This window comes from Coregonus lavaretus, assembly GCF_964263955.1.
Source record: "Coregonus lavaretus genome assembly, chromosome: 3".
Taxonomy (NCBI): domain Eukaryota; kingdom Metazoa; phylum Chordata; class Actinopteri; order Salmoniformes; family Salmonidae; genus Coregonus; species Coregonus lavaretus.
Genome location: NC_139990.1, coordinates 66,722,165 through 66,733,744, shown reverse-complemented (window position 1 = coordinate 66,733,744; position 11,580 = coordinate 66,722,165). Strand labels below are relative to the sequence as shown.

The 11,580-nt window shown below is 41.8% G+C and overlaps 1 protein-coding gene across 1 annotated transcript; it reads left to right on the top strand.

Annotated features, from left to right (window-relative positions):
- Positions 1-4,190: 4,190 nt before the first annotated feature.
- On the top strand, positions 4,191-10,509 carry LOC311108538 (sialoadhesin-like; the record flags this gene model as incomplete). The annotated part of the gene is made up of 8 exons (XM_084151185.1): positions 4,191-4,218; positions 5,080-5,481; positions 6,314-6,625; positions 6,826-7,089; positions 7,418-7,690; positions 8,176-8,275; positions 9,991-10,156; positions 10,306-10,509. The coding sequence occupies 8 exons, from the start codon at positions 4,191-4,193 to the stop codon at positions 10,507-10,509; spliced, it is 1,749 nt and encodes a 582-aa protein (XP_084007311.1).
- Positions 10,510-11,580: the final 1,071 nt, after the last annotated feature.

The window sequence follows — 11,580 nt, the reverse complement described above, 5'->3', positions numbered from 1 at the left end:
TATCTGACTTATACGGGTGGTTTGCATTTAGACAACAGAAATGTTGCATGTATTATATAAAAAACATAGAAGAGACGTGTAAGCTAAGCCTTCTAAGGTCTCACATACATGGGACACACATGTCAAAGCACTTGTATACCACTGCCTGACATCATTCACACATGCAGGAGGAGAGGAAGAGAGGAGAGGAGGAGGAGGAGGAGAGGAGGAAGACAGGAGAGGGGAGGAGGACAGGGGAGAGGAGGAGGAGGAGGAGAACAGGAGGAGGGGGAGGAGGAGGAGGTGGACAGGAGGAGAGTAGGGGTAGGAGGAGATTAAGAGGGGAGGAGGAGGAGGAATGACTTTGATAGCAGCAGTGAATCTATTTAGTTATTAAGTCTCTCAACAATCATTCTCACGATAGCACATTGGTAGTAGTCAGTGACAAATATCTAAGCTAAGCAGGGATAGGCATGGTGAAAACCCTCAATGGAAGAACAAAAGGCATAGTTGAAGAAAAATCAACTGTCCAGTAGGAGGTGCTGCCCAGCCTTAACCATGGAAATCCGTGCCTTGAAATGAAAATGTATATACAAATATTGCATTTTTCTTATAGTATTTGTCATGGTTTTTTATATGTTTCCCAGAATATACTCTTTCTTATAATATTAATAAATGACTCATATAATTCATATACTTTGTAGGAAATTCACCGAAATCATGATTTTAATTGTGTTTGTCATATAAGACATATACTTTAAGTCAACACATATACACCACTGACATATAAGGCAAAACATACAAAATCTTACCAGATCCTTATTAGATTACTTTATGGATTTTTTAAATATTTATTTTTACAAATAATCTTCTTCTGCCATACATTTACATTTTAGTCATTTAACAGACGCTCTTATCCATAGCGACTTACAGTTAGTGAGTGCATACATTATTTTTATTTTTTTCATACTGGCCCCCCGTGGGAAACGAACCCACAACCCTGGTGTTGCAAACGCCATGCTCTACCAACTGAACTACATCCCTGCCGGCCATTCCCTCCCCTATCCTGGACGACGCTGGGCCAATTGTGCGCCGCCCCATGGGTCTCCCGGTCACGGCCGGCTACGACAGAGCCTGGATTCTAACCAGGATCTCTAGTGCGCCACTCGGGAGTACAATAGTCTTATTTGATCTTCATGATTCTTTTCCATATGGGTAAGCTGAGACAACAGTACCCAGAACACTGAAAAGTACAGTAACAACAAACCATAGGTACCAAGGTAAATTCATATGTAGAATATCCATGAGTCAACTTTGTGTATGTGAAAACCTCCTCTGATTTTGGCCCCGTTCCCAAAACGTATTGTATTGTGCTTAGAGTGATACCATGTGCTCCAGTCTACAATCTCACTCTATATGCACAATAAAGATAAACAAATAAAATAGTAATATTTTCCTATATTTTTGTTTTGTTTGCAGTCTGTCTGCTGTTTACCTTTCCAATACAACATTGAACAGTTTTTGCTCCTGTATTAGAAGCTTGAATTGCTTTATTTATATATATATATATATATATATATACAGTGGGGGAAAAAAGTATTTAGTCAGCCACCAATTGTGCAAGTTCTCCCACTTAAAAAGATGAGAGAGACCTGTAATTTTCATCATAGGTACACGTCAACTATGACAGACAAATTGAGAAAAAAAAATCCAGAAAATCTCATTGTAGGATTTTTTAATGAATTTATTTGCAAATTATGGTGGAAAATAAGTATTTGGTCACCTACAAACAAGCAAGATTTCTGGCTCTCACAGACCTGTAACTTCTTCTTTAAGAGGCTCCTCTGTCCTCCACTCGTTACCTGTATTAATGGCACCTGTTTGAACTTGTTATCAGTATAAAAGACACCTGTCCACAACCTCAAACAGTCACACTCCAAACTCCACTATGGCCAAGACCAAAGAGCTGTCAAAGGACACCAGAAACAAAATTGTAGACCTGCACCAGGCTGGGAAGAATGAATCTGCAATAGGTAAGCAGCTTGGTTTGAAGAAATCAACTGTGGGAGCAATTATTAGGAAATGGAAGACATACAAGACCACTGATAATCTCCCTCGATCTGGGGCTCCACGCAAGATCTCACCCTGTGGGGTCAAAATGATCACAAGAACGGTGAGCAAAAATCACAGAACCACATGGGGGGACCTAGTGAATGACCTGCAGAGAGCTGGGACCAAAGTAACAAAGCCTACCATCAGTAACACACTACGCCGCCAGGGACTCAAATTCTGCAGTGCCAGACATGTCCCCCTGCTTAAGCCAGTACATGTCCAGGCCCGTCTGAAGTTTGCTAGAGTGCATTTGGATGATCCAGAAGAGGATTGGGAGAATGTCATATGGTCAGATGAAACCAAAATATAACTTTTTGGTAAGAACTCAACTCGTCGTGTTTGGAGGACAAAGAATGCTGAGTTGCATCCAAAGAACACCATACCTACTGTGAAGCATGGGGGTGGAAACATCATGCTTTGGGGCTGTTTTTCTGCAAAGGGACCAGGACGACTGATCCGTGTAAAGGAAAGAATGAATGGGGCCATGTATCGTGAGATTTTGAGTGAAAACCTCCTTCCATCAGCAAGGGCATTGAAGATGAAACGTGGCTGGGTCTTTCAGCATGACAATGATCCCAAACACACCGCCCGGGCAACGAAGGAGTGGCTTCGTAAGAAGCATTTCAAGGTCCTGGAGTGGCCTAGCCAGTCTCCAGATCTCAACCCCATAGAAAATCTTTGGAGGGAGTTGAAAGTCTGTGTTGCCCAGCGACAGCCCCAAAACATCACTGCTCTAGAGGAGATCTGCATGGAGGAATGGGCCAAAATACCAGCAACAGTGTGTGAAAACCTTGTGAAGACTTACAGAAAACGTTTGACCTGTGTCATTGCCAACAAAGGGTATATAACAAAGTATTGAGAAACTTTTGTTATTGACCAAATACTTATTTTCCACCATAATTTGCAAATAAATTCATAAAAAATCATACAATGTGATTTTCTGGATTTTTTTTCTCATTTTGTCTGTCATAGTTGACGTGTAACTATGATGAAAATTACAGGCCTCTCTCATCTTTTTAAGTGGGAGAACTTGCACAATTGGTGGCTGACTAAATACTTTTTTTCCCCACTGTATATATATATATATATATATATATATATATATATATTTATTTTTTTATCTCCAAGTAACTGCTATTTTGCATCTTTAACACGGGTTGAACCCTCTCCCTCTTGATCTTTAGTCATGCAGAGTCTTTCTGACATTTACCTTGACCTCTCAACACATTGTTTTTCATAGTTCTTTTCAGAACTACAGCTTTACATGAAAAACATTCCATGCAATGTTGTTTGTCCTGGCTTGTGCATTGACATTATTCAGTACATTTCTTTAAAACTAGTAATAGGAACTTTGTTGGAAGGTTCAAAATAATTTTCTGTAGCCCACTTCTGAAACGTCAATGGATAAAGTTCAGGTCACACTATTTATTTATCTTATTAATTATTAACTTTGTATTTAATTTTACAATCTACATTATCAACCTCCATTTATGCCAATATAAGATTGTTTTCCCTGCATGAATATAACGGCCTACAGCTAAAAATGAGTCGAAGTCAATGAGAAGAGATTTAGTGGTGTGAGGAAGCGGCTTACAGCATGAGTGTGAGTCACACACGTCCTCATGCATCTCCTCACACAGATAACTGCTGATGTCTCTCTTTCCTTTATCTGTCACTTAGGCAATGGAATCCTCCATCTCAGGGGTTATGGGCCTCTTTTAAAATGGCTGATTGTATTAACAGTTATTCTTCTCATACAAGTGTAGGATCATCATTTACTGTATTTTCACCTTGCACTGCGCAGACACACAATGTGTCATTAGCCAATAGCAAGTGGTGTGCCAGTGTGCATTATAGGCCTATGTATTACAATAATGCCATTACAAATTACGATATTATATGAGATGTATTTTAAATGTGTTAGCTTAACTATATAGTATTGTAAACTATTGGGGAAATCGTTAGGGGTCATAAAATAAATTCATGTCACCGTGACATTATGAAACCAAAACAACTTCCTCCTCTCCTCTTCTTCCATCACACCATCCTTCCCTCTGCTGTGTCTGTTGAGCATGCTTCTAGTCATGTGTCTAGACAGAATGCTCCTGCTGTGTACTGTGATCTTTGGTGAGTTGCTTATGATGTTATATTTAAAAACTAACTGCCATGTTTTAAAATGTGAAGCGCCTTAACACTAGGATAATAGGGGTAGTCAAAAATGTTATCTTAACAACTCCTCAACTAACTGTAAAATGGTCACCTGCTTACGTTGACGTAACATTACATATAATGCAACATTGAGATTTTACCAGTGATCCTGTTTGGTCTTATGGCATTTTAACATAAAGTGAGGGATATTTTCACAAATATGTATTTTTTAGATATGACGAAAATGAAAATGTTTAAACTGAGCTGCAGAGCAGTTTTCCCCATGCATTGAGGCACAGGCCTACTATAAAAAGAGGGGAAATGATTACTGTACAATTCTATCCATTCATTGATGCAATTGTGTATTCGACAATATAAGGGGTGAGAAAATAAGTCAGTAAATCACAGAGACCATGTTAGTACAGTAGGATGATAATACTAGCAAAGCAAAGCATGCCCCTTCCCCCTTTCTTAATTTAACTCTATTGTGAAATGTCCCACCATGTCACATTGTGCCAGACTGCCCGGCAACAAACAGCTGGACAGAGAGTAATTATAATTATAATTAAAAACAAATTTGCATTTTATTTAATTTCATTGATAATTGAATGTACTGTGAACACAATGTTCTTCCTCCATAGCGTTACTTTAGGATGTAGTTTTAACCAGGAGTGGTTATCTGTTGGATGCTATGTGTTACTTCTGTTCTGTTATTGTGTGGTGCTACTATTTTTACTTGTACAATATCTTCTTCACATCTACCAGACAGTCACATTGTTGCACTACAGGGCTTTAACATTTGATATAGCTCATGTCTTCTCTACTACCTCATCCCAACAGGCTTGTGGAGGGACACCCATGGTGTGTCGCCCGTGCCCTCTGTCCCAAACCTTGTCCCTGCCTTGGCAGGCTCCTGCGTGGTCATCCCCTGCTCCTTCACTCCTCCAGCCTCTCACTCCGTCCTGGGCAGGCAGGGAAGTGAGGTGGGCGTGATGCTGCGCTACAGGACTACAGGTTACATCTTCCCCCTGCGGAGTACAGCTTTCAGTACAGATGACAAATTCAAAGTCAGCAAGGAGTTCCTGGGCCGGACATCCTTATGGGGAAACACGGACGATGGAGACTGCTCTGTAATGATTGACAGGGTCCACCTGGCTGACTCCTATGTCTATGAGCTGGCGCTGAAGGGCCGTGGACAGAAAGACTGGGGGGAGGCGAGGAGTGTCGGCCTCGTTGTGTCAGGTGAGAGGGATCCCATCTCACAGAACTACATACACTTGAGTGTACCAAACATTTGGAACACCTTCCTAATATTGAGTTGCACCCTTCCTTTTGCCCTCAGAACAGTCTCAATTCGTCGGGGCATGGACTCTACAAGGTGTCGAAAGCGTTCCACAGGGATGCTGGCCCATGTTGACTCCAATGCTTCCCACAGTTGTGTCAAGTTGGCTGGATGTACTTTGGGTGGTGGACCATTCTTGACACACATGGGAAACTGTTGAGTGTGAAAAACCCAGCAGCGTTGCAGTTCTTCACACAAACCGCCTGGCACCTACTTCAATACCCCGTTCAAATGCACTTAAAGCTTGTGTCTTGCCCATTCACCCTCTGAATGGTACACATACACGATCCATGTCTCAATTGTCTCAAGGCTAAAAATCACTTTTTAACCTGTCTCCTCCCCTTCATCTACACTGATTGAAGTGGATTTAACAGGCGATTTCAATAAGGGATCATAGCTTTCGCCTGGATTCACCTGGTCAGTCTATGTAATGAAAGAGCAGGTTCTTAATGTTTTGTATCCTCAGTGTATCTATTGTTATTCATCAGGATCTCTGTGTCTCATCTCTTATTATATAGTAGAGATAAAGTAACTGCTATCCTTTTCGTTGTTATATAAGATAGTTATTTTATATGGCTCATGTTAATATACCAATCTACCAATTTTTATACAACCTGAGTTGAATTATCCCTAATGCTAATGGACTAAATCAAACAAAATATTTACTTTATCCTCATTTAGACTATGTTCATCAGGTCAGTTCTTATCTCTCTTTGTCCCCCTCACTGACAGACTCCCCAGAACCCCCAGTGATCAGCGGTGTGGGGGCAGCGACAGAAGGACAGGTGGTTTCACTAAACTGCAGCATCAGTTACTCCTGTCCCTCCCAGGCCCCCACCCTCCAGTGGCGGTGGGAGAGAGGAGCCCAGGAGAACAACAGCGAGTACGGGGAGCCGCAGGTACTCCAGACCCAGGGCCAGAGGCCTACACTACGGGCCTCTCTCACCTTTACCGCATCGTACCGCATCAAACCCAGAATGAGGTGTGAGGCAGTATATCCAGGAGAAAGAAGAGTATACACCGTAAAGGAGCTCCATGTGACATGTATGTACTTTTCTATATAAAGTTACGATTGTGTGCAATGCTAAGCCATTGATATTGAAACCAGGGCCCATTTTCACAGTGTTTCAGAGTGCTGATCTAGGATCAATTTTTACTTATAGATTGTAATGAATAAGATTATATAGGCTGGGGGTGATGCTTTATGAATACTGGCCTTGATTGCTATTGTATCTCTCCTCCAGTCCCTCCAAAAGATGTCACAGTCCAGGTCCATACCTTGACTGTCCAGGAGGGGGTGAACGTGTTGCTGGCCTGCTCCTGTAAAGCTGACCCGCCTGTGTCCGTGTACAGGTGGTCATACACCCAACATGGGCTAACTGTAAACCTTCACCAGCGCACACACATGGTCAGGGTGTACAACGTGACCCGAGACCTGAGGGTCCGCTGCACAGCAAAGAACCTAATTGGACAGGCAGAGTCCAAACCGACTTCCTTAAACATTCAATGTAAGCATTCTGTAGAGTCAATGTTTGATAGATTATTTTGCTTCCAATTCCTGCGTATGGATTTAAACTGCTGCTATTTGTACAGTTGTACACTTTACATTGTGATACAAGAACAATAATTTGAATTGAGAAGTTCTTGAATTATGGTGTCACAACCTCTAAGGGAAGACCCCTATACAGTAGGTCCCAGGGACTCTAACATCCCTGACCCTTCTATGATGCTGCCTCTCTCTCTCTCTCTCTCTCTCTCTCTCTCTCTCTCTCTCTCTCTCTCTCTCTCTCTCTATCTCCCGCTCTCTCTCTCACCCTCCCTTCTTCTATCCCCCAGACAAGCCTGTCATCCTCCATCTCTCCTCCTCCTGTGTTGTGGAGGGGTTGGAGGTTCTGTGTCGCTGTTCTGTGGACTCCAACCCCCGGCCTGCCGTAACCTGGAGTGTCAACGGTAGTGTTCCACCATACAGTTACAACACATCAGTAGGCTCAGAGAACGGTACACTAACAGCCATGCTGAGGGGCCACATGGACACTCCACTGATGGTAGTCTGCTTTGCCATTAATGCACTGGGCAACGACTCCCACACACTGCTTCAGGCAGAGGACGGTAAGCATCGGGGCACCACACCACACAAGATAAATACATGGGTGCATGTCAATTGTTTTTCCTTGACTCCTCGCTTCCTTCTCAAAACGCATTGGAGGAGAAGGTCAGAGGAAAGGAACATCTGACCTTCTCCTCCCATACATTTTGAGAAGAAGGCGAGGATCGAGGACATGTGGAAACAGGGAAATACAATTGAGATGCACACACATTATACATCGTGTGTTGTAGGCAGCATCTGCACTGTGAATAAAACATGAGGATGAAATACTAAGCATGAATCATTCAAGGTCACTTAGGCCTATACTTTCAGATGATTCTTGATGAATTCATGAATGGTTCCTGTAATGTCACTGGTTGGTTGACCTGTTCCAATAGTATAATATAATAATACAGTATAATATAAGATAATAAAATAATCTGTTGAAGGTTGAAGAGCTAAAAAAGTGTTCTCTTGTTTTTACATTGTTTTGGTTGTTGACTGACAGGTTCTCTGCTGTGGAAAGTGATACCTGCAGTATGCATCTCTTTGGCCACCTTCCTCCTCTCTCTACTCCTCCTGTTCTGCTGTCGAAAGAGGTCAGAAAAGTAAGAAACAAATTTTCGGAGACTTACTTGTCTCTGACTTCTCTAACGTCTGCCAACATTGTGCCTCAGTTACTTCAGGTGGCTTACAAACTTGGAATAGCCAAATGATATACTAGTACATCAAACATACAGTGGGGAAAAAAAGTATTTAGTCAGCCACCAATTGTGCAAGTTCTCCCACTTAAAAAGATGAGAGAGGCCTGTAATTTTCATCATAGGTACACGTCAACTATGACAGACAAAATGAGAAAAAGAAACCCAGAATATCACATTGTAGGATTTTTAATGAATTTATTTGCAAATTATGGTGGAAAATAAGTATTTGGTCAATAACAAAAGTTTCTCAATACTTTGTTATATACCCTTTGTTGGCAATAACACAGGTCAAACGTTTTCTGTAAGTCTTCACAAGGTTTTCACACACTGTTGCTGGTATTTTGGCCCATTCCTCCATGCAGATCTCCTCTAGAGCAGTGATGTTTTGGGGCTGTCGCTGGGCAACACAGACTTTCAACTCCCTCCAAAGATTTTCTATGGGGTTGAGATCTGGAGACTGGCTAGGCCACTCCAGGACCCTGAAATGCTTCTTACGAAGCCACTCCTTCGTTGCCCGGGCGGTGTGTTTGGGATCATTGTCATGCTGAAAGACCCAGCCACGTTTCATCTTCAATGCCCTTGCTGATGGAAGGAGGTTTTCACTCAAAATCTCCCGATACATGGCCCCATTCATTCTTTCCTTTACACGGATCAGTCGTCCTGGTCCCTTTGCAGAAAAACAGCCCCAAAGCATGATGTTTCCACCCCCATGCTTCACAGTAGGTATGGTGTTCTTTGGATGAAACTCAGCATTCTTTGTCCTCCAAACACGACAAGTTGAGTTTTTACCAAAAAGTTATATTTTGGTTTCATCTGACCATATGACATTCTCCCAATCCTCTTCTGGATCATCCAAATGCACTCTAGCAAACTTCAGACGGGCCTGGACATGTACTGGCTTAAGCAGGGGGACACGTCTGGCACTGCAGGATTTGAGTCCCTGGCGGCGTAGTGTGTTACTGATGGTAGGCTTTGTTACTTTGGTCCCAGCTCTCTGCAGGTCATTCACTAGGTCCCCCCGTGTGGTTCTGGGATTTTTGCTCACCGTTCTTGTGATCATTTTGACCCCACGGGGTGAGATCTTGCGTGGAGCCCCAGATCGAGGGGGATTATCAGTGGTCTTGTATGTCTTCCATTTCATAATAATTGCTCCCACAGTTGATTTCTTCAAACCAAGCTGCTTACCTATTGCAGGAGCCTCTTAAAGAAGAAGTTACAGGTCTGTGAGAGCCAGAAATCTTGCTTGTTTGTAGATGACCAAATACTTATTTTCCACCATAATTTGCAAATAAATTCATTAAAAATCCTACAATGTGATTTTCTGGATTTTTTTTCCTCAATTTGTCTGTCATAGTTGACGTGTACCTATGATGAAAATTACAGGCCTCTCTCATCTTTTTAAGTGGGAGAACTTGCACAATTGGTGGCTGACTAAATACTTTTTTTCCCCACTGTATGTTGTTTCATTTAAGATAACATTGAATAGAATTATCAAAGAGGAACTATTCATTCACATGTAAAACCGTTCTAAGAGGAGAAATATTCAATCTTAAAAGTAGATGTTTCATTATGATGTCCTCTCTAATCCAAACTCTTGTCTTCGTCTTCTTTCCTTAAAGTCGTGTGCTGACCTGCAGACCTCCTGTGTATCCTGGGGACATGGGGATCTACCAGGATCGGATGCCCCTCTACATCAACTGCACTGAGGTCACTAACATCTACACCAATGGCAGCTACCAGCTGGTTTATCAGAACAGCACCCCTCTTTTTGTCCGGTCCAAACAGGTACACCTGCTGTTCTGTACCAAAAATATAATTTTGCTTGTAAATGGGTATGTTACAATACAATACAATACAATACAATGCTTTATTATCCATTGAAATATAAATGTCCAATTAAATGGTGTGATTAACCACATGATGTTGTGTCCCAGACACATCCGATAGGGAGGCGAGGTGGGGAGAGACGAGGTGGAGAGAGGAGAGGGGGAGAGAGAAGAGGAGGTGAGAGACGAGGAGGGGAGAGAAGAGGAGGAGAGAGGCAAGGGGGCATGGTGGACCGAGGAACAAGAGAGAGACAAAGCCCTGCCTCCACTGACACTAATACTGAAACACCTATCTACCTGGAGATCATCTGAGTTAATGTCTCAATGAGGTACGTCATGGATAGCTCTGGTCCAGATCGTAAGCAATAACGGCTTGGACCAGAGCAATGTCATGGAGTGTAAGAGAGCTCTTACAGTGTATAACAAGACAAAATGCAGCATGCACTTACTGCTTGACTGGTGAAGATAATGGCACAATGATATCATATTCACTTGATATAATTTTGCATGATCATACATACAGTACCAAGTAGTTATGCAAAATTATACCAAATGGGTTAAGTGGCATGATTTGATATGATGATTTGTACATGTGCTCCATGGAATACTACTGTACATCTATATTATCATTCGCTCATTTTGAATTATATATTTATAACTTTGTGTACATAATTGTAGGTTTAGCAGTCCTAGCTACTTCATCAGTGCACATACTTTGTGGCTTATGAAGATAATGGTGCACACATGATATTCACCTATTCCATACAGTCCATTTTTCATCATTACATGTATAATGTCTGTATAATGATATTCTAGATGGGATGAACATGATTGTATGATGTGATGATGATAAAGGTTTTAGACAAACTTCTCTTAAAAAACAATCACTTTAGTAGATGCTTTATATGAAGGTGCCTCCCAACCTGACCCTGTACTCAAGAAGATTGATTGTCACTAAAGCAAAAAAGCCATTCGTAGCTACACTAACAAACTATTTCATATGCTTCCATATGTATGTTCTGGTTCTACATTCATGTGACAAAATAAAGCTTTTTTCTGTGCTTTTAATGTTGATAAGAATGTATACCCTCTCTCTTTTTAATATTTTGTTTTACTACCGACATGAAATACAACCCAGTAAGTGGCAGAGAAACCCCCATACTGGTTGCAATATACAGTATCATACATCATCCCGTGAGAGCTTTTGTTCCGAACCTACTATGGTGTTTCAGGTGCCAAGTTTATGGTCATGTTGCAACAGTATGTAGGAGGGAGATTCTGAGGTGTGAAAGTGTGCAGAGGGGCATGGGACAAAGGAGTGTGTAGTTTCAGTGGGAAAAGTAGAGTGTTTCAATTGTGGGGGTGGCCATGTTGCTGGGGATC